This window comes from Heptranchias perlo, chromosome 3, assembly GCF_035084215.1.
Source record: "Heptranchias perlo isolate sHepPer1 chromosome 3, sHepPer1.hap1, whole genome shotgun sequence".
Taxonomy (NCBI): domain Eukaryota; kingdom Metazoa; phylum Chordata; class Chondrichthyes; order Hexanchiformes; family Hexanchidae; genus Heptranchias; species Heptranchias perlo.
Genome location: NC_090327.1, coordinates 119,514,790 through 119,537,432, shown reverse-complemented (window position 1 = coordinate 119,537,432; position 22,643 = coordinate 119,514,790). Strand labels below are relative to the sequence as shown.

Below are 22,643 nucleotides of genomic sequence, written 5' to 3'. Positions count from 1 at the left end.
GTAATCAGAGGACAGGAAGATCAGATGGAGAGTTGGGTAATCAGAGGACGGGAAGATCAGATGGAGAGTTGGGTAATCAGAGGACGGGAAGATCAGATGGAGAGTTGGGTAATCAGAGGACGGGAAGATCAGATGGAGAGTTGGGTCATCAGAGGACGGGAAGATCAGATGGAGAGTTGGGTAATCAGAGAACGCGGGAAGATCAGATGGAGAGTTGGGTAATCAGAGGACAGGAAGATCAGATGGAGAGTTGGGTAATCAGAGGATGGGAAGATCAGATGGAGAGTTGGGTAATCAGAGGGCGGGAAGATCAGATGGAGAGTTGGGTAATCAGAGAACGCGGGAAGATCAGATGGAGAGTTGGGTAATCAGAGAACACGGGAAGATCAGATGGAGAGTTGGGTCATCAGAGGACAGGAAGATCAGATGGAGAGTTGGGTAATCAGAGGACAGGAAGATCAGATGGAGAGTTGGTAATCAGAGGACGGGAAGATCAGATGGAGAGTTGGGTCATCAGAGGACGGGAAGATGAGATGGAGAGTTGGGTGGTCAGAGGACAGGAAGATCAGATGGAGAGTTGGGTAATCAGAGAACAGGAAGATGAGATGGAGAGTTGGGTAATCAGAGAACAGGAAGATCAGATGGAGAGTTGGGTAATCAGAGGACAGGAAGATCAGATGGAGAGTTGGGTAATCAGAGAACAGGAAGATCAGATGGAGAGTTGGGTAATCAGAGGACAGGAAGATCAGATGGAGAGTTGCGTAATCAGAGGACGGGAAGATCAGATGGAGAGTTGGGTAATCAGAGGACGGGACGATCAGATGGAGAGTTGGGTGGTCAGAGGATGGGAAGATCAGATGGAGAGTTGAGTAATCAGAGGACGGGACGATCAGATGGAGAGTTGTGTAATCAGAGGATGGGAAGATCAGATGGAGAGTTGGGTAATCAGAGGATGGGAAGATCAGATGGAGAGTTGGGTATTCAGAGGACACGGGAAGATCAGATGGAGAGTTGGGTAATCAGAGGACAGGAAGATCAGATGGAGAGTTGGGTAATCAGAGGACACGGGAAGATCAGATGGAGAGTTGGGTCATCAGAGGACAGGAAGATCAGATGGAGTGTTGGGTAATCAGAGGACGGGAAGATCAGATGGAGAGTTGGGTGATCAGAGGACGGGAAGATCAGATGGAGAGTTGGGTAATCAGAGGACGGGAAGATCAGATGGAGAGTTGGGTGGTCAGAGGACTCGGGAAGATCAGATGGAGAGTTGGGTTATCAGAGGACAGGAAGATCAGATGGAGAGTTGGGTAATCAGAGGATGGGAAGATCAGATGGAGAGTTGGGTAATCAGAGGACAGGAAGATCAGATGGAGAGTTGGGTAATCAGAGGACTCGGGAAGATCAGATGGTGATCTCAAAAGTGATACAATTCTGTACGGTTTGAATACACAGAATTTTAAGCAGTGTGGACAAAGACGTTCTGTGCTGAATGACCTGATCTCAGTGGGGCACACAGTTCGTCTCAATGGGGCAAGGGAAGGGGTGGAGGGGGGAGCAATGGCCCATTCCGAATCAGGATGATCCCTGTCGGAAACGTTCATGGTCAGTTCTACCGGTAATCAATCAACCAGCCTTCCAACACATTTTAGGTTTCTGGGTTGACATGAAGGGTAGCCAACTGGGTTGCCAATCGTCACAGAATAACACACAAGGAAAGGCAAGGAGAGAGAGGATATAAATTCTGTGCTGCCTTGCAGTGTTCATACTGCTGAACTTGCGACCTTATACTTCCTGTCTGGTGCACTGAAACCCTACATGAATGGAAATAGGCAAGAAGCACTGCAGACGTCAAGTTAGTGTCCATGAAAGGGAACACAATGTAGGAAAGAAAGATACAGGCTGAAGTAAACTTAACATCTCCCTTTGTTTATATTAAAAAATGGGTCAAATATATGTAAAAACATTTGAAAGGAAAGAGGGGGAGAGCGGGGAGGTAAAGGGAAAGTGAAAGAGAGGCATAGAAAATATTTTTGTCATTTTCTAAAACTGTGCAGGTAACTATAGAATCATAGAATAGAATCATGGAATGGTTACAGCCCAAAAGGAGGCCACTCGGCCCATCGAATCCGTGCAGGCTCTCTACAAGAGCAATCCAGCTAGTCCCATTCCCCCACCTTATCCCCGTAGCCCCGCAAATTTTTTCCCTTCAACTACTTATCCAATTCCCTTTTGAAAGCCACAATTCAATCTGCCTCCCCCATCCTCGGGCAGTGCATTCCAGATCACATCCACTCGCTGTTTCTTAAAAAGCTTTTTCCTCATGTCACCTTTGGATCTTTTGCCAATCACCTAAAATCTATGTCCTCTGATTCTTGACCCTTCTGCCAATGGGAACAGTTTCTCTGTATTTACTCTGTCTAGACCCTTCATGATTTTGAACACCTCTATCAAATCTCCTCTCAACCTTCTCTGCTCTAAGGAGAACAACCCCAGCTTCTCCAGTCTATCCACAAAACTGAAGTCTCTCATCCCTGCAATCATTCTAGTAAATCTCTTTTGCACCCTCTCTGAGGCCTTCATATCGTTCCTAAAAAGTGGTGCCCAGAACTGGACACAATACTCCAGTTGTGGCCGAACCATTATTTAATAAAGGTTCATCATAACCTCCTTGCTTTTATACTCTATGCCTCTATTTATAACGCCCAGGATCCATTATGCTTTCTTAACCGTTTTCTCAACCTGCCCAGCCACCATCAACGATTTGTGCACATACACCCCCATGTCTCTCTGTTCCTGCACCCCTTTTAGAATTGCACCCTTCGTTTATATTGCCTCTCCTCATTCTTCTTACCAAAATGTATTACTTCACACTTTTCTGCCCATTAAATTAATTCATCTGCAACGTGTTCGCCAATTTCACCAGCCTGTCCATGTACTCTTGAAGTCTATCACTATCCTCCTCACTGTTCACTACCCTTCCAAATTTTGTGTCATCTGTCAATTTTGAAAATGTGCCCTGTGCACCCAAGTCCAAGTCATTAATATATATCAAGAAAAGCAATGGTCCTAGTGCAGACCCCTGGAGATCACCACTGTATACCTCCCTCCAGTCCGAAAAGCAACCGTTCACCACTACTATGTTTTCTGTTACTTAGCTAATTTCATATCCATGCTGCCACTACCCGTTTTATTCCATGGGCTTCAGCTTTGATTACAAGCCTATTATGCGGCACTTTATCAAACGCCTTTTGGAAGTCCATATACACCACATCAGCCACATTGCCCTCATCGACCCTTACCTGGCTTAGTCACCTTGAAGAACTCTCGACTCCATTCTGTTCCCCCAAATAAAAGGCATCATTATGGGAATCTGCATGGATCCCATTGATGAGCGTCTTTTTGTCGGATACATGGGTCACTTTGTTCCAGTCCTACTCAAGCCAAATCCCTGACTTCTTCCTCTGCTTCTTGCTCGCAACTCTGATCTGGAGAACTTCATTAACTGTGTTAACTGTGCTTCCAATTTACACCCATCCCTCTCCTTCACATCTCCAATTCTTCCCTTCCCTCCTCCCTACAAACAGAATTTCCACAAACCATCTAGTACAAATCCACTGACTTCCAAAACTACCAACAACTTCTTCCCACCACACTTCCTGCAAAGACACCAACTCATTTGCTCATACGGCTCCACTTTCCACCTCAGACCTTCAGAAACCTTTTCCTCAGCCAAGGTTTCCCCTCCAGCGATCAATAGGACCCTCAACTGTATCCGCCCCATTGCCTGGGCCTCTGTTCATACTCCCATTCCCACTCTGACCCTTCTGTCTTTGGCTACCTACACTCTACAAAGATCAACACAAATCTCAGGAGCAGCATCTGATCTTCCTGCTGGGCGCTCTGCTCTGAACATTGACTTTAATAACTCCAGACCTTGGCTATAACATCCATTTTCTTTTCAGCAGGGTTGCTTGTGATGTGCATTGAGTCTGTTGGTGTTCAGGAGTAGGGAAGGTGGATACACTTTTGGGATAAAGACCCTTTATCTTCTAACAACAACTTGCATTAATATACCTCATCTATAACTTTGCTGTCGGTATTCTAATTTGCATCATCCCTAACCTCCTCCAGCCCTACAACCCTCCGAGGACTCTGCATTCCTCCAATTCTGGCTCTTGGGCATCACTCCACCATTGGCGACCGTGCCTTCAGCTGCCTTGGCCTTGAGCTCTGGAATTCCCTCCCTAAAGCCCTCCAGCTCTCTCTGCTTCTTTAAGACACTACTTAAAAACGACTTGTTTGACCAAGCTTCTGGTCACCTGCCCTAATGTCTCCTTCTTTGGCTCGGTGTCAATTTTTTTGTCTGATTACGCTCCTGTGATGCGCTGTGGCACGTTTTACTATGTTAAAGATGCTATATAAATGCAAGTTGAGTGACAGAGAGAGAGAGGACGGGGGAGGAGATCGTAAGGGCATGGGCCGAGAGGAGAGAACGAGAGCGTGTGATGATGGCAGAGACAGGCAGGGTTGTACAAGGGAGGGACATAGCAAGAGGGGGGTTCAGTGCAAAGGGAAAAACCTGCACATGCAAGTAATGAGGGCACACAAGGCATGAGATAAGACAATGTGCAAGAGAAGGGCACAAGAAAAGAAAAATTAAAAGGCAGTGAGAAAAGGAAGCAAGAGAAAGCAGAGCTAGAACACGAGAAACCATGGGGCTGGAAAACTTTTGCAGTTGGTTCCACTGCTGAATGCTCTTTTTTTCCCCAAAAGGCCATCAAAAAGGAAGAATTCTGGGCAAGAGCCTGTTTCCTACTTTTTTCTTCCCCTTTTAGTGAATCTCATTTAAAAAGCTGATCTTATTCCACAACAGTGTAACGAGATAGCCACAACAGAGCTTTCTGCACATAATTGTGCTGCTGCGGATTTAGAAAGATTTGTTATCCTTGGATCGCAGAGGCGAGTTTAAATTGCACACATTGTTTTTAGCCCTCAGTGTATTGAAGGGTGATCGGTGCCAGAGTTCAGATTACACAGCACTGATACTAGAGGTAACATTCAAACTAAAATTTAAAATCAAATAGCATGCCAGACTCTCGCTCCAGACCACACCAGCCTGCCTCAGATCACACATATGGGAATAAAGAAGTCCATCAAAAGAAGACTGATATTAGCCAGTTGTCTCTCTTCCAAATTGCGAATCTGGTTTCCATCTCTTGGACATCATCACTCTTCCCTCCCTCCCCACTCCCTGAAGGTCGCCTTCATAGTTCTCTCATCAGTAGCAGCATCACTTCCATTACTAACTTACTGGCATCAGCTGTGGCTCAGTGGGTAGCACTCTTTCCTCAGATGTCAGAAGGTTGTGGGTTCAAGTCCCACTCCAGGGACTTGAGCACATAAATACTCGGCTGACACTCCCAGTGCAGGACTGAGGGAGTTCTACACTGTTGGAGGTGCTGTCTTTCAGATGAGATATTAAACTGAGGCCCTGTCTTGCCTCATAGATGGACATAAAAGATCCCAATGGTACTTTTATTTATCCTTCAATCAACAGCACAGATTATCTGGTCATTTATCGCATTGCTGATAATGGGACCTTGTGTGCAAATTAGCTGCCGTGTTTCCTACATTACAACAGTGACTGCACTTCAATAGTACTTCATTGGCTGTAAAGCGCTTTGGGACATTCCGAGGTTGTACATAAATGCAAGTCTTTCTTTTACTCCTGTTCCTATGATACCTCTCCACCAGGGGTTGTTCACCTCATACATCAAGAGAGATTGGGAAGTCACACTGCTACAGTTTTTTAATTACAGTTCACTAGAGGAGCAAGACAACATTCTCACAGGTAGTTTGAGGAGGATCCCTGGGGAACAACCAGAACCTGGATGTTGACTGGAAGTTTCAAACTACTTGTGACTGGGCAGGGTGACAGTTTAGTTCGTAGAATTATTGCTGTAACTAAGTTTTGATTCCCTGATGACAAGGTTATAGGTGAATCTATTTTTTAAATTAAATTCCCGGTGTCAACACTGCATACACAGCAGGCACTCGTTTGGACTATGCATCAAGTTGATGACAAATGATTTCAAGTTATTTCCAAATGATGTCGTGCAGGGTGTGCTCTGAGGGAAAGGTGCCATGTATTCCGCAACAGTTATGTTACAGAGGGGGAGTGCCGTAAATTTTCTATGATTCTATGAGGGGAAAGAAAGAGAGACTCAGAAACAGAGAGAGAGAGACAGAGAGAGTCAGAGAACACGCACAACAAAACGAATGAATACGCGAGATCGGTGACCAGGAATAATCCTGAAATGACGGAGCCTTTAGGAAGTTTGATCCAGGTTTTTGTTAAATGTCTGTGGTGGTTGTAGCTCAGTTCAGGGGATTAGAGAAACACCACAAATATGAACTTAAAAACATTTTGTGGACAGAGATTTTCTTTTATATAAACTAAGTCAAAGTGACAACAGCAGAGGTTGCTTTAAGTTACAAGGAAAAAAATCAGTTCCTGAAGTGGAAAGGAGCAGGAACCAAGTTTAGGGGTCTCAGATCCTACAGCAGGAGTACGATTACAGCGGAAAGCACCTTAATGAGGTAGCAACAACTTGCATTAATACAGCGCCTTTAATATGGGAAAACATCCCAAGGCGCTTGGTGAAGTTTGTTTGGCAAACTGGGCGGGAGAAGCAACGATGACTTTCAACATGAGTGTCTTGTAATTTACAACCCACATTTGCAAAACACATTCACAAACACGCAATGCTTTTAAACACAGTACATAAATTTATATATCCTGTATCGCACCTCAGGAGCCTCATATTGGCCTGGGAGGGGGTGCAGCGCAGATTCACCAAAATGATACCAAGGCTAAAAGGGTTAAATTATGAGGACAAGTTACATAGACTAGGTTTGTATTCCCTTGAGTATAGAAGACTAAGGGGTGATCTAATGGAGGTGTTTATGATGATTAAAGGATTTGATAGGGTAGATGGAGAGAAACTATTTCCTCTAGTGGGAAAGTCCAAAACAATTATAGTATGGTACAGTGCCAGTGGAGGCCACTTGGCCTGGCTCTTTGAAAGAGCTATCCAATTATTCCCACTCCACAAGGAGGCATAACCTTAAAATTAGAGCTAGGCTGTTCAAGGGTGATTTCAAGAAACACTTCTTCACACAAAGGGTAGTGGAAATCTGGAACTCTCTCCCCCACTTCTCCACCCACCCCCCCCAAAAATGCTGGAGGTCAATTGATAATTTCAAAATGGAGATTGATAGATTTTTGTTAGTTAAGGGTATTAAGGGTTATGGAGCAAAGACAGGTAAATGGAGTTAAGATACAGATCAGCCATGATCTAACTGAATGGCAGAACTGGCTCAAGGGGCTGAATGGCCTCCTCCTGTTCCTATGTTCTCGACCTACTCCCCATGCTGTGCAGGATAATCAAGTGTTCAGGAGCTGCCCTATGAACCCCTGCAAGCCAACATTAAATTGAACGTGCACTCAAAGTTGGCATCAGGTGGCAGGGAGGAGAGTTGGCGCTGTGCACCAGTCAGCTGCCGTTTGGTTCTGCACAGTTGGTAGATTTACAAAATCTGTTGGGCATCCTCACTCTTTGGGTCAATAGCTGGGAGCAGAGAATGACGCCTCTAAACTCCATGGGATCTACACCATTCATATCTACTGAACATTGGTAGACTGCCTTCCACAGTACAACTGTTCTTGCAGCAAGAATGCAATATATGAATTTCACACCACTCGAGCAGCCTCCGATAATTCATCCCCAGCGGGCAGGCTTGGTTCACTACTGTGGTTAAGGTCAACATCAACACAGTTTCCAGCTGAAGGCAGTTCATCATTGAGCTAACAGATAATTCTCACCAACCTAGTGCTTTACCTGGCTCCTAGTCACCATATTCTAAAAATGCAGGGACGATACACAAGAGTATATAAAAAAAATCACACTACAAATCACAAAAATAAACACAGCAGTGAGGTTGTGTATCTTTGCATTGAGCCACTAGCGAAGAGGTGGGATAGTTACACATAGAAACGTCTTAGTGCTTTTTAAAACGTTCATTCTCAGGGATACGGGCGTCACTGGCAAGGCCGGCATTTATTGCCCATCCCTAGTTGCTCCTTGAGAAGGTGTTGGGCCTTCCCCTTGAACCGCTGCAGTCTGTGTGGTGAAGGTGCACATCACTTCACAATTTATCCCGCCGCCAAATTTTCAAATGTTACAGTGCGCGGAAGGTCTTGAACTTTCTAGATTTTCAGATAGCATCTTACCTCCTGGACAGTGCCTTTTTGCCATTTTACATCTTCTGGATTCGGCAATGGTTGGACAGGGTATTGTGTCTTTTGCTGGCTTTTTCACGATTTGTCGGGTTCTGGTTTCAAGTCCCCATTTGTAGCCACACGTTTTGTTATTCTTTATGCACGTTCCCCAGTTGCTCCATGGTCCTACCTCACACCCCTCTGAACACACAGAAGAAACTCTTTTAGGATGTGAATGCAGTCGTATAAAAAAAAATACACCTGCACACAATTTCAAACAATCAGTTGAACAGCAACTTGGCTTGGCTCACTAATTGATAACCGTCTGAACACAGAACATAGTGTGTGGTCAGTCTGCATTGCATGCTCGACAGGAGAGGAGTGAAGGAACCAGCTTTTCTGCAATATCTCTCACTTTTGCACGAGGGATCACTATTATATTCAAAGCTAAATAGCCCATTAGGATGCTCATATCGTGCTTCAAAAGGTAGTGTTTGGAGCAGGTCCAAGAGACTACTAGAAGTTTTTTTCCCAAATGTTGGCTTTTATCTCAAAAGGATTGGAATTTTAAAAAGTGAGGAAGTGATGCTTCAGTTGTACAGAGCTCTGGTCATAGGAACATAGGAACATAAGAACAGGAGTAGGTCATTTAGCTTACTTCGATCAAATCACCCCTTAATCTTCTAAATTCCAGGGAATATAACCCTAGTTTGTGTAATCGCTCCTCGTAATTTAACCCTTGGAGTCCAGGTATCATTCTAGTAAATCTAGGCTGCACTCCCTCCAAGGTCACTATATCCTTCCTAAGGTGCGATGCCCAGAACTGAACACAGTACTCCAGGTGTGGTCTAACCAGGGCTTTGTATAGCTGTAGCATAACTTCTACCCCCTTGAATTCTAGTCCTCTAGATATAAAGGCCAGCATTCCATTGGCCTTTTTTATTTTTTTCTGTACCTGTCCAATACATTTTAATGATCTATGTACATGGACCCCTAAGTCTCTTTGGACCTCCACTGTTTCAAGCTTTTCACTATTTAGAAAGTACTCTGATCTATCCCTTTTAGGTCCAAACCTCACACTTGCCTACATTGAAATCCATTTGCCACAGTTTTGTCCATTCACTTAATATCTCTTTGTAATTTTATTCTTCTACGTACACTGCTTAAAATGCTACCTATCTTTGTGTCATCGGCAAACTTGGATATGTGGCTCTCTATTCCGTCATCTAAGTTGTTAATAAATACAATGAATAATTGAGGCCCCAAGAACAGATCCATGTGGGAAACCACTAGTCACATCCTGTCAATTTGAGTACCTGCCCATTATCCCTACTCTCTGTCTCCTGCCGCTCAGACAATTTCCTAACCAGGTCAATAATTTGCCCTCAATTCTGTGAGCTTCAACTTTAGCTAGCAGTCTCTTATGAGGGACTTTGTCAAATGCCTTCTAGAAGTGCATATAAACAATATCCATAGACAGACATTCACTTATCCACTACTTCAGTCACCTCTTCAAACATTCAATTCGGTTCGTCAGGCATGACCTACCCTTTACAAATCCATGCTGGCTCTCTCTGATCAGCTGAAAATTTTCAAGGTCAGACCCCTTTTCAACTACTCCATTCAGTTCTGGGCACCGAACCTCAGGAAGGGTATATTTGCCTTGGAGGGGTGCACTGCAGATTCACCAGAATTATACCGGGCCTTAAAAGGTTAAATTATGAGGACAGGTTACATAGATTAGGCTTGTATTCCCTCAATCATAGAAGATTAAGTGGTGATGTAATTGAGGTGTTTAAGATGAGTAGAGCTTTCGATAGGGTAGATGGAGAGAAACTATTTCCTCTGGTGGGTGAGTCCAGAACAAGTGGGCACAATCTTAAAATTAGAGGTAGGCTATTTTGGAGTGAAATCAGGAAGCACTTTTTCACACAAAGGGTAGTGGAAATCTGGAACTCTCTCCCCCAAAGGCTATGGATGCTGGTGGCCAATTTAAATTTTCAAGACTGAGATTGATAGATTTTTGTTAGGCAAGGGTATCAAGGGATATGGAGCAAAGGCGGGTAAGTGGAGTTGAGGTACAGATCAACCGTGATCTAAATGAATGACGGAGCAAGCTCGAGGGGCTGAATGGCCTCCTCCTGTTTCTATACAAAACAATTACAGTACTAAACGAGCTAACTATATATTTTTGATCTCTTTAGTAGCTCAATGCATTTGTGAAATGATTTGTTACAATGTTCATTCTGCCTGTTGCAACTTTTTTTTACAAATTCCATGTATGGCTATTTCGGATACTGCCGCTATCTTAAGACAAATATCGAATCACAACAACGCGTGCGATGTCGTAGCCACGGTTTGTACTAATTTCCTGATTTAGGAAAGCAGTGAGTCTTCGCACATACACAGCCTCAAGGAGAAAAAAACTACAACACGATTTATTAAACAGAACACAAGGTATCAATAAATCTTAAATAGAACCAGCTGTTCGAAACATACACCACCCCCTCTGTAAGGGGTGTTACATGAAATCACTTACCCACACATTCCATGTGCTCTTGCAATGGTACAAACCCTTCAGGGCATTCTTCAAAGCAGCGACCTTTGTGTAAGTAAAAACCAGCTTTGCACTTCGTACAAAAGTCTTTGCTGAAGCATGTTTCACAATTATCTATTTTACATCCTGGAAAGGAATTTAAAACAAACAAACACACACAAAAAAACTGTTGTTAGAAAGCATGCCAGAAGAAAAGTACAAGTTTCACTGGAACATTGCAAGCCTTTTCAATCGTGTAGGTTTACTTGCAAAAAACACAACAGCAAAAGTATCACTAGGTACTGAAATGGAAAGCAGCTGCTGGCTGCTCTCAGGCACTGAAGTCAGTGGTCATCTCCTAAACATCTTTAATCAAAGTGGATCTATTCTATAAGGAGTTGTGTGCTTGCTGCTACATCCTATTAAATACGCTGGAATTTAAAAGATTAAGGGGTGATTTGATCGAAGTTTTCAAGATATTAAGGGGAACTGATAGGGTAGATAGAGAGAAACTATTTCCGCTGGTTATGGAGTCTAGGACTAGGGGACATAGTCTAAAAATTAGAGCCAGGACTTTCAGGAGTGAAGTTAGGAAACACTTCTACATGCAAAGGGTGGTAGAAGTTTGGAACTCTCTTCCGCAAACGGCAGTTGATGCTAACTCAATTGTTAATTTTAAATCTGAGATTGATAGATTTTTGTTAACCAAAGGTATTAAGGGATATGGGGCTAAGACGGATATATGGAGTTAGGTCACAGATCAGCCATGGTCTCATTGAATGACAGAACAGGCTGGAAGGGCTAAATGGCCTACTCCTGTTCCTATATTCCTATGTTCCTACACTCCCAAGGCATGGCTGGAACTTTTATTATCACTGCAATTTAAAACCAAAAAAAGGGAAGCTGGACATTGCAACTCATTAAAAAATTGTAGTTTCCCTATTCCCCACTTAACAACAACTTGCATTAATATAGTGCCTTTAATGTAGTAAAACGTCCCAAGGTGCTTCACTGGAATGTTATCAGGCAAAATTTGACACCGAGCCACATAAGGAGATATTAGGAGAGGAGACCAAAAGTTTGGTCAAAGAGATAGGTTTCAAGGAGTGTGTTGAAGGAGAAGAGAGAGATAGAGAGATGGAGAGGTCTAGAGAGGGAATTCCAGAGTATAGGGCCTAGGCAGCTGAAGGCATGGCCAGCAATGGTGGAGCGATGAAAATCGGGGATGCGCAAGAGACTTTGCGCAAAAATTGGAGGAGTGCAGAGGGTTGTAGGGCTGGAGGAGGTTACAGAGGTAGGGAGGGGTGAGGCCATGGAGGGATTTGAAAACAAGGATAAGAATTTTTAGATTGAGGCATTGCCGGACTGGGAACCAATGTAGGTCAGTGAGCACAGGGGTGATGGATGAACGGGACTTGGTGTGAGTTAGGGCACTCCCTCAAACTGTAGTTCTGAGATCCAACCTGGACACAATGAAAGCTGTTGACCCAGGCAGTCTGTTCTACAGCAGAAAGATTTCCACCTGGCCGGGGCTATACATCCCACTTTCTGATAACTCTCCCCTAAACACCAAAGCATCATTTCCTACACTGCTACCAATCTCATCTTTTCCTCCTTCAATCTTATTGCTCCCCAATCTCACACAGTTCATTCTATCCCCTCTCCTTTGCCCCAAGATAAAGCCCAAACTTGTTCCTGCCCTATTGAACTGTTTTCCTCTCTTTGGGACTCTATCCTTGACCTTTTGGCCAATCCCTACCTATCTATAATCCATGGCTCCTCCTCTCTAATGATTTCACATTTTCCATTTCCATCATCTCCATTTTCAGCATGGGCTTAAAGATCCAACACAGCTCATCAGGCAATTCTCTGAACCCTCTGCTTCTTCCTTTAACAACGACCCAATCAGACTCTCTCCTCCATAGAATGATTACAGCACAGAAGGAAGCCATTCGGCCCATCGAGCCCGTGCCAGCTCTCTGCAAGAGCAATCCAGCTAGTCCCATTCCCTCGCCCTATACCTGTAGCCCTGCAAATTTTTTCACTTCAAGTACTTATCCAATTCCCTTTTGAAAGCCATGACTGAATCTGCCTCCAGCACCCCCTCAGGCAGTGCATTCCAGATCACAACCATTCACTGTGTAAAAAAGTTTTTCCTCATGTTGCCTTTGGTTCTTTGTCAATCACCTTAAATCTAGCCCTCTGGGTCTGGACCCTTCTGCTAATGGGAATAGTTTCTCTCTATCTACTCTGTCGAGACCCTTCATGATTTTGAACACCTCTATCAAATCTCCTCTCAACCGTCTCTGCTCTAAGGAGAACAACCCCAACTTCTCCACTCTACCCACGTAACTGAAGTCCCTCATCCCTGGAATCATTCTAGTAAATCTCTTCTGCACCCTCTCTAAGGCCTTCACATCTTTCCCATAGTGCGGTGCCCAGAACTGGATACAATACTCCAGTTGTGGCCGAACCAGTGTTTTATAAAGGTTTATCATAATCTCCTTGCTTTTGTACTCTATGCCTCTATTTATAAAGCCCAGGATGCCTTATGCTTTCTTAACCACTTTCTCAGCCTGCCTTGCCACCTTCAATGATTTGTGCACATATACCCCCAGATCACTCTGTTCCTGCACCCCTTTTAGAATTGTACCCTTTAGTTTATATTGCCTCTCCTCGTACTTCCTACCTAAATGTATCACTTCACACTTTACTGCGTTAAATTTCATTTGTCATGTATCTGCCCATTCCACCAGCCTGCCTATATCCTCTTGAAGTCTATCACTATCCTCCTCACTGTTCACTACCCTTCCAAATTTTGTGTCATCTGTAAATTTTGAACTTGTGCCTTGTACACCCAAGTCCAAGTCATTAATATATATCAAGAAAAGCAATGGCCCTAGTACCAACCCCAGGGGAACACCACTGTATACCTCCCTCCAGTCCGAAAAGCAACCGTTCACCACTACTCTGTTTCCTATTACTTAGCCAATTTCGTATGCATGCTGCCACTGCCTGTTTTATTCCATGGGCTTCAACTTTGATGACAAGCCTATTATGCGGCACTTTATCAAACGCCTTTTGGAAGTCCATATACACCACGTCAACCGCATTGCCCTCATCGATCCTTACTTGGCTTAGTCACCTTGAAGAACTCTCGACTCCATTTGTTCCCCCAAATAAAAGGCATCATTATGGGAACCTGCATGGGTCCCATTGATGAGCGTCTTTTTGTTGGATACATCGGTCACTTTGTTCCAGTCCTACTCAAGCCAAATCCCTGACTTCTTCCTCTGCTTCTTGCTCGCAACTCTGATCTGGAGAACTTCATTAACTGTGCTTCCAATTTACACCCATCCCTCTCCTTCAATCTCCAATTCTTCCCTTCCCTCCTCCCTGCAAATAGAATTTCCACAAACCATCTAGTACAAATCCACTGACTTCCAAAACTACCAACAACTTCTTCCCACTGCACTTCCTGCAAAGACACCAACTCATTTGCTCACACGGCTCCACTTTCCACCTCAGACCTTCAGAAACCTTTTCCTCAGCCAAGGTTTCCCCTCCAGCGATCAATAGGACCCTCAACTGTATCCGCCCCATTGCCTGGGCCTCTGTTCATACTCCCATTCCCACTCTGACCCTTCTGTCTTTGGCTACCTACACTCTACAAAGATCAACACAAATCTCAGGAGCAGCATCTGATCTTCCTGCTGGGCGCTCTGCTCTGAACATTGACTTTAATAACTCCAGACCTTGGCTATACCATCCATTTTCTTTCCAGCAGAGTTGCTTGTGATGTGCATTGAGACTGTTGGTGTTCAAGAGTAGGGAAGGTGGATACACTTTTGGGATAAAGACCCTTTATCTTCTAACAACGACTTGCATTAATATACCTCATCTATAACTTTGCTGTCGATATCCTAACTTGCATCATCCCTAACCTCCTCCAGCCCTACAACCCTCCGAGGACTCTGCATTCCTCCAATTCTGGCCTCTTGCACATCCCTGATTTCCATTGCTCCACCATTGGCGACCGTGCCTTCAGCTGCCTTGGCCTTAAGCTCTGGAATTCCCTCCCTAAAGCCCTCCAGTTCTCTCTGCTTCTTTAAGACACTACTTAAAACCTACCTGTTTGACCAAGCTTTTGGTCACCTGCCCTAATGTCTCTTTCTTTGGCTTGATATCAATTTTTTTGTCTGATTACGCTCCTGTGAAGCACTTTGGGACGTTTTACTATGTTAAAGACGCTATATAAATGCAAGTTGGTGTTGTTGAGAGACAGGGAGAGTGAGAGAGGACGGGGGAGGGTAAAGAAAGAGCAAGGGCCGAGAGGAGAGAACGAGAGCATGTGATGGTGACAGAGACAGACAGGATTGCACAAGGGAGGGACATAACAAGAGAGGGGTTCAGTGCAAAGGGAAAAACCTGCACATGCAAGTAATGAGGGCACACAAGGCATGAGATAAGACAATGTGCAAGCGAAGAGCACAAGAAAAGAAAAAGTGAAAAGGCAGTGAGAAAAGAAAGCGAGAGAAAGCAGAGCTAGAACACGAGAAACCATGGGGCTGGAAAACTTTTGAAAAGACCAGTACAGGAGGGCAGTAACAGAAATAAATGAAACAGTTCGCTGGAACTTTTGTCAAACCACAATAATGAACCATTTAGAAGGGTAGAGCAGTTTTCAATTTTCATGTGATAAATCTAAATGGCGGATTAAAGATTTTTTCACACCTACCTTTAACACTTCATACAAATTAAAGTAATACCCAGCAGGAAGGAAAAGAAAGACTTGCATTTGTATAGCATCTTTCACGGCCTCAGAACGTCCAAAAGCGCTTTATAGCCAATAAAATACTTTTTTAAGTGTAGTCACTGTTGTAATGTAGGAAACAGGACAGCCAATTTGCACACATCAAGGTCCCAGAAACATAAAATGAGATAATGACCAGATCATCTGATTTAGGGATGTTGGTTAAGGGATAAATATTGGCCAGGACACTGGAGAGAACTCCCCTGCTCTTCTTCAAAGAGTGTCATGGGATCTTTAACATCCATCTAAGAGGGCAGATGGGGCCTTGGTTTAATGTCTCATCCAAAAGACAGCATCTCCAACAGTGCAGCACTCCCTCAGTGGTGCACTGGGTGTGTCAGTCTGGATTATGCACTAAAGTCTCCGGAGTGGGACTTAAACCCACGACCTTCTGACTCAGCAAGGAGAGTTCTACCCACTGAGCCACGGCTGACACCACTTAGGCTCACAAAAGCCGTTAATTGTAGCTAATGAGCCAGACATCCTGTAATGATAGAGGAATTTATGTGCAAGAAACAACCAGGACAAAACCTTTCCTTTTACAGCAACTTGCTTATCCTGAAGTTATCTTACTCTTTCTTCCCCCTTACATTTTCTCCTTCACTCCTGAAGTTCCTAACTCAGGCTGGAAGACAAATCCTCTGGCATACTTCAGTTAAGTGACCATGTTTTTGCAGGGAGAGAGAGAGAGAGAGAAAGAGAGAGTCTAAACATTGGCAACAGGCTTAAAACATCGTTCACATTTCCTTGATACAGTACTTTCATGGAATAATTCTACTTTTATCAGGATGAGATTCAATGGTTTTATCAGAAGGCAAAAAATAAAAAACAGGATTTACTATTTACAAGTTTCCTCTCTTTCTCCTCAGATTTTACACACAATTATGGACACAAATTTCCTCTGAGCCACTCCTGCTTCACTGGAACTTCACCGGAAGTCTGGCAGAAAACCTGTTAACGGCACGAACAGGATTTCCAGCAAGATTATGGCGACGGAGTGGGAGCAGTTCAGAGGAAAGTCCTGGCCTTATAGGCTCATTTTTGCGAGGCCCTGTCAGCATACTGTACCACGTCTCTGCACCCAACTCCACAGTGGTCTCCTGCCTGACTACACTCAACAAGCAGCTCTCCCATTATGCATTGGTTCACACAACTCTTCAGCTTGGTTTCATAGAATTACATAGAAGCAGCAGAGCAAGCACAGAAACAAGCCATTTGACCGAACTGGTCAATGCTGGTGTTTATGCTGCACATGAGCCTCCTCCCTCCCTACTTCATCTAACCCTATCAGCATAACCTTCTATTCCTTTCTCCCTCGTGTGTTTATGTAGCTTCCCCTTAAATGCATCTATGCTATTTGCCTCAACTACTCCTTGTGGTAGCGAGTTCCACATCCTAACCACTCTTTATTAGTGACTACCTTATATTTATGGCCTTTAGTTTTGATCTCACCCACAAGTGGAAACATCCTCTCTACATCTACCCTATCAAACCCTTTCATAATCTTAAAGGCCTCTATCAGGTCGCCCTTCAGCCTTCTCTTTTCTACGGAAAAGGGCCCCAGCTTGTTCAGCCTTTCCTGATAGGTATAACCTCTCAGTTCTGGTATCACCCTTCTTTCAAGTAGGTTTCAAGCCCTTCTACAATTATTCACTTAATCCAAAAAGACTTCAGTTTAATTGAACGTCTACAGACAGGTCACAGTAGCTTACTTGCTAAATTGGATCCAGATCAGGCTGTCCTGCCAAATTCAGTTATTAACTGGGTGTCACTATAAATCAATTTTTACTGAAGTTGCTTAGTGACATTGTCAAAAAGAGCAATGGACAATTCTTTGCAGCATTATGGATAGCAGAAGTGATAAGTTTTAAAGAGGCAGGGAAAAGACAGGATATTATTCTTCATTCTCGGGATATGGGTGTCGCTGGCAAGGCCAGCATTTATTGCCTATCTTTAGTTGCCCTCTAGAAGGTGGTGGTGGGCCTTCTTCTTGAACCTCTGCAGTCCGTGCGGTGAAGGTCTTGTTATTCTTTGTTGTGGCTTAATAGAACAGAGTGGCTTACTTGGCCACTTCAGATTAGAGTCACATACAGGCCAAATTGGGTAAAGATGGCAGGTTTCCTTCCCTAAAGGACATTAGTGAACCAGTTAGGTTTGTACAACAATCCAACAGCTTTTTATTTTCAGAAATCAAACTCTCATGGTGGGATTTGAACTTGCATTTTGTGGATTATTAGTCCAGACCTGTGGATTACTAGGGCAATAACATAACTACTACATTACCGTACCCCAATAAAGGGATGTCATTTTACCTTTAAGGTTAGCAGTTTATTCTGTTTGAGACCATCCCAATGATGTAAGCTTTGTGCAAAGTATCAGTTAAAGAGTAGAGTTACTCTATTTTAGTTTCCAGGTAGTTTCCATCCACCTCTTCAAGCCATGTGCTATTTTGCAGCAGGTCACTTGATCCCAGGCTTCTGGCAATATTGCCCAAATTGTCCACTAGGAAGTATGCAAAAGATGTGCAAAGTGGGAGGGCAATATCCAATACCAAATAGAGAGGAGCTCCCAGTCTCTGCTCAATGCTTTCTCTCTTTTCTTTTCTTCTTTTTCCCCTCCCCTCCCCCCACCCCCAAATCCTTCCATGGCCTCACTCCTCCCTATCTCTAACCTCCTCCAGCACTACAACCCTCCAAGATCTCTGCGTTCCTCCGATTCTAGCCTCTTGCGCATCCCCGATTTTCATCGCTCCACCATTGGCGGCCGTACCTTCAGCTGCCTGGGCCCTAAGCTCCGGAATTCTCTCTCTAAACCTCTTCGCTTCTCTCTCCTCCTTTAAGACCCTCTTTTAAACCTACCTCTTTGACCATGCTTTGGTAACCTGTTCTAATGCCTCCTTCTTTAGCTCAGTGTCAAAACTTTGTCTGGTAAAGCTCCTGTGAAGCGCCTTGGGACATTAAAGGCACAATATACAGTGCAAGTTGTTGTAGTTTGATAGCTCAATTTTAACCCTTCAAACACAATTTAAAACTGCACGAGCATTTGTTTCACAAGAGGGGAGTTATCAGTAAATTGAAAGAGCAGCGAAATAGAGACATGTTGCAGCAATTTGCGTTTTTGAGAGATGGTTTCAATTCAAACATTTTAATTGTGTATTTGGCACCACAATAAAAGTAAACTGGCTCGAAATCACAGGGATAATCATTGGCCATTAAAATTAAAACTCAGGTTTATCAATTTAATAAAGTTAAACACAGCAATGGAGCCAGGATGTGACCATGTATGGACCATAGGCTAGCTCTGTGCAGATAGGGCACAGCATGGCAGATCATTTAATTAAAACTCTGGAATAGGAAAATAAGTGGTTTTTTTAAGTTACTGAAAATATACTTTAAAACAAATACTAAGATTTACACACAATTCAATGGAAAACTTTCCCGAAGAGACTATTTCGTGATACAAAAATGCGAATTGCTGCAACATTTCTCGATCTCGCTGGTCTTTCAATTTACTGGTAATTCCCCTCCCGTCTAAAACAGCTGCTTGTGCAGTTTTACAGTTTTTGGGAGAATTTATACGAGTCGTTTGAAATATAAAAATCTCAGCAGTCCTAACAATGAAATGTTCAATCTGAACTTTCTACAGGAAGCCGGTTCCCAGATTCCCCATGAAAACAATCTCTCCTTGTCAAATCCCTCTTCAGTAATTTGTACATTTAATCACTGCCCGTAGCCCAATCCTCACTCTCCCCCTCGCCGACTGTAGCCTGGGCCCCATTTCCCCCCTGTCCCAGCCCGCAGCCTGGTCCCACTCACCGATTCCCTCTCCCTGTACTTTAATATGTTGGTGTGAATTTGAACGTGAAAATTGCTGCACTGTTTGTCAAAATATCTTCAGTTTTGTGGGAGGCTCTGGAATTATCTAAAGGGATTTGACAATTCAGCTCATCCAAAAGAAACGATTTTCAGCAAAATGTCACGGCCCAGTGGATGGGAAGTTAACCACATTTTTACGATATCTTGTTAACTGACCGCAAGTAACCGCCCAACTCATCGGAAACTGCAATACCCAGGAAACCCAACAACTAGGAGTTAGGGTGGTGCCTAAAAAACAGAAGCTCAGTGTTTCATGGGCTGCTTGTTGCACATTCTCCACTCCCAAGAGTACAGCTCACAGGTACATAATTAAATTCAGCTATTAGATTCGAGGGCTATCGTCTCCCTGAATTTACATAGTAGCATCATGTTACAATATAATACTATTACACAGTGGCTAAGTTTAATGGTGAAAGTGTGTAATACTTGCGTCTACAACATGTAATGGCTTTTGCAATAGTGTTGTACCTGTACATAGTTCACTATCAGGAAAGACTGAATGGACTGGAGCTCTTTTCTCTGGAAAAGAGAAGACTGAGAGGTGATCTGATCGAGGTATTTAAAGTTATGAAGGCGTTTGATAGGATAGACGTAGAGATGATGTTTCCACTTGTGGGGGCGTTCAAAACTAGGGGTCATAAATATAAGATAGTCACTAATAAATCCAATAAGGAATTCAGGAGAAACCTCTTTACATAAGAACATATGAATTAAGAGCAGGAGTAGGCCATTCGGCCCATCGAGCCTGCTCTACCATTTGATAAGGTCATGGCTGATCTGATTGTGACCTCAACCCTACTTTCCCGCCTACCTACTCCTTTGTTAATCAGGAATCTATCTAACTCAGCCTTAAAAATATTCAATGACCCTGCCCCCGCCACTCTCTGGGGAAGGGAGTTCCACAGACTCATGACCCTCAGAGAAAAAAATTCTCCTCATCTCCATCTTAAATGGGAGACCCCTAATTTTTAAACAGTGGCCCCTAGTTCTAGTCTCTCCCACAAGGAGAAACATCCTCTCAGCATCCACCCCTTCTAGTCCCCCAGTGGCACTCCACTCGTTACATCTTGCCAACCTGAAAATTACCCATTTATGCCTACTCTCTGTTTCTTGTTAGCTAACCAATCCTTTATTCATGTTAATATGTTACCCCCTACACCATGAGCTCTTATTTTGTGTAGTAGCCTTTGATGTGGCACCTTGTCAAAAGCCTTCTGGAAATCCAAGTACACCAAAAAAAGCAGGACAAATCCAATCCACAATTTGTCCACAAAAAGCAGGACAAATCCAATCCGGCCAATTATCGCCCGATCAGTGTACTCTCAATCATCAGCAAAGTGATGGAAGGTGTCGTCGACAGTGCTATCAAGCGGCACTTACTCACCAATAACCTGCTCACCGATGCTCAGTTTGGGTTCCGCCAGGACCACTCGGCTCCAGACCTCATTATAGCCTTGGTCCAAACATGGACAAAAGAGCTGAATTCCAGAGGTGAGGTGAGAGTGACTGCCCTTGACATCAAGGCAGCATTTGACCGAGTGTGGCACCAAGGAGCCCTAGTAAAATTGATGTCAATGGGAATCAGGGGGAAAACTCTCCAGTGGCTGGAGTCATACCTAGCACAAAGGAAGGTGGTAGTGGTTGTTGGAGGCCAATCATCTCAGCCCCAGGACACTGCTGCAGGAGTTCCTCAGGGCAGTGTCCTCGGCCCAACCATCTTCAGCTGCTTCATCAATGACCTTCCCTCCATCAAAAGGTAAGAAATGGGGATGTTCGCTGATGATTGCAGTGTTCAGTTCCATTCGCAACCCCTCAGATAATGAAGCAGTCTGTGCCTGCATGCAGCAAGACCTGGACAACATCCAGGATTGGGCTGATAAGTGGCAAGTAACATTCATGCCAGACAAGTGCCAGGTAATGACCATCTCCAACAAGAGAGAGTCTAACCACCTCCCCTTGACATTCAACGCTATTACCATCACCGAATTCCCCACCATCAACATCCTGGGGGTCATCATTGACCAGAAACTTAACTGGACCAGCCAAATAAATACTCTGGCTACAAGAGTAGGTCAGAGGCCGGGTATTCTGCGGCGAGTGACTCACCTCCTGACTCCCCAAAGCCTTTCCACCATCTACAAGGCACAAGTCAGGAGTGTGATGGAATACTCTCTACTTGCCTGAATGAGTGCAGCTCCAACCACACTCAAGAAGCTCGACACCATCCAGGACAAAGCAGCCCGCTTGATTGACACCCCATCCACCACCCTAAACATTCACTCCCTTCATCACTGGCACACCATAGCTGCAGTGTGTAACATCCACAGGATGCACTGCAGCAACTCGCCAAGGCTTCTTCGACAGCACCTCCCAAACCCGCAACCTCTACCACCTAGAAGGACAAGGGCAGCAGGCACATGGGAACAACACCACCTGCACGTTCCCCTCCAGGTCACATACCATCCCGACTTGGAAATATATCGCCGTTTCTTCATCGTCACTGAGTCAAAATCCTGGAACTCCCTACCTAACAGCACTGTGGGAGAACCTTCACCACACGGACTGCAGGGGTTCAAGAAGGTGGCTCACCACCACCTTCTCAAGGGCAATTAGGGATGGGCAACATATGCTGGCCTTGCCAATGACACCCACATCCCATGAACGAATAAAAAAAAAACACATCCACAGGATCCCCTTTATCCACGTTGCTTGTTACTTTCTCAAAGAGCTCTAATAAATTAGTCAAACACGATTTCCCTTTCACAAAGCCGTGTTGACTCTGCCTGATTGCATTGAGATTTTTTAAGTGCCCTGCTAGAACCTCCTTAATAATAGATTCTAGCATTTTCCCTATGATAGATGTTAAGCTAACTGGCCTGTAGTTTCTTGCTTTCTGTCTCCCTCCTTTCTTGAATAGAGGAGTTACATTCCCTATTTTCCAATCTGATGGGACCCTTCCAGAATCTAGGGAATTTTGGAAAATTAATACCAATGCATCTACTATCTCTGCAGCCACTTCTTTTAAGACCCTAGGATGAAGTCTGTCAGGACCTGGGGACTTGTCAGCTTTTTGTTCTACTAATTTTTTCAGAACACTTTCCCTGGTGATTGTAAATGTTTTAAGTTCCTCCCTCCCTT

General features: G+C 44.1%; 1 protein-coding gene across 1 annotated transcript in view; it reads right to left on the bottom strand.

Annotated features, from left to right (window-relative positions):
- rspo2 (R-spondin 2) overlaps positions 1–22,643 on the bottom strand; it is a 324,393-nt gene that overhangs the window by 102,445 nt on the left and 199,305 nt on the right. Inside the window, exons 4-5 of the mRNA XM_067976537.1 lie at positions 10,821–10,964; positions 8,294–8,482 (exon numbers count right to left, since the gene is read on the bottom strand). Of these exons, the coding sequence (XP_067832638.1) occupies positions 8,294–8,482; positions 10,821–10,964 (333 nt within the window). The remainder of the gene's footprint in view (positions 1–8,293; positions 8,483–10,820; positions 10,965–22,643) is intronic.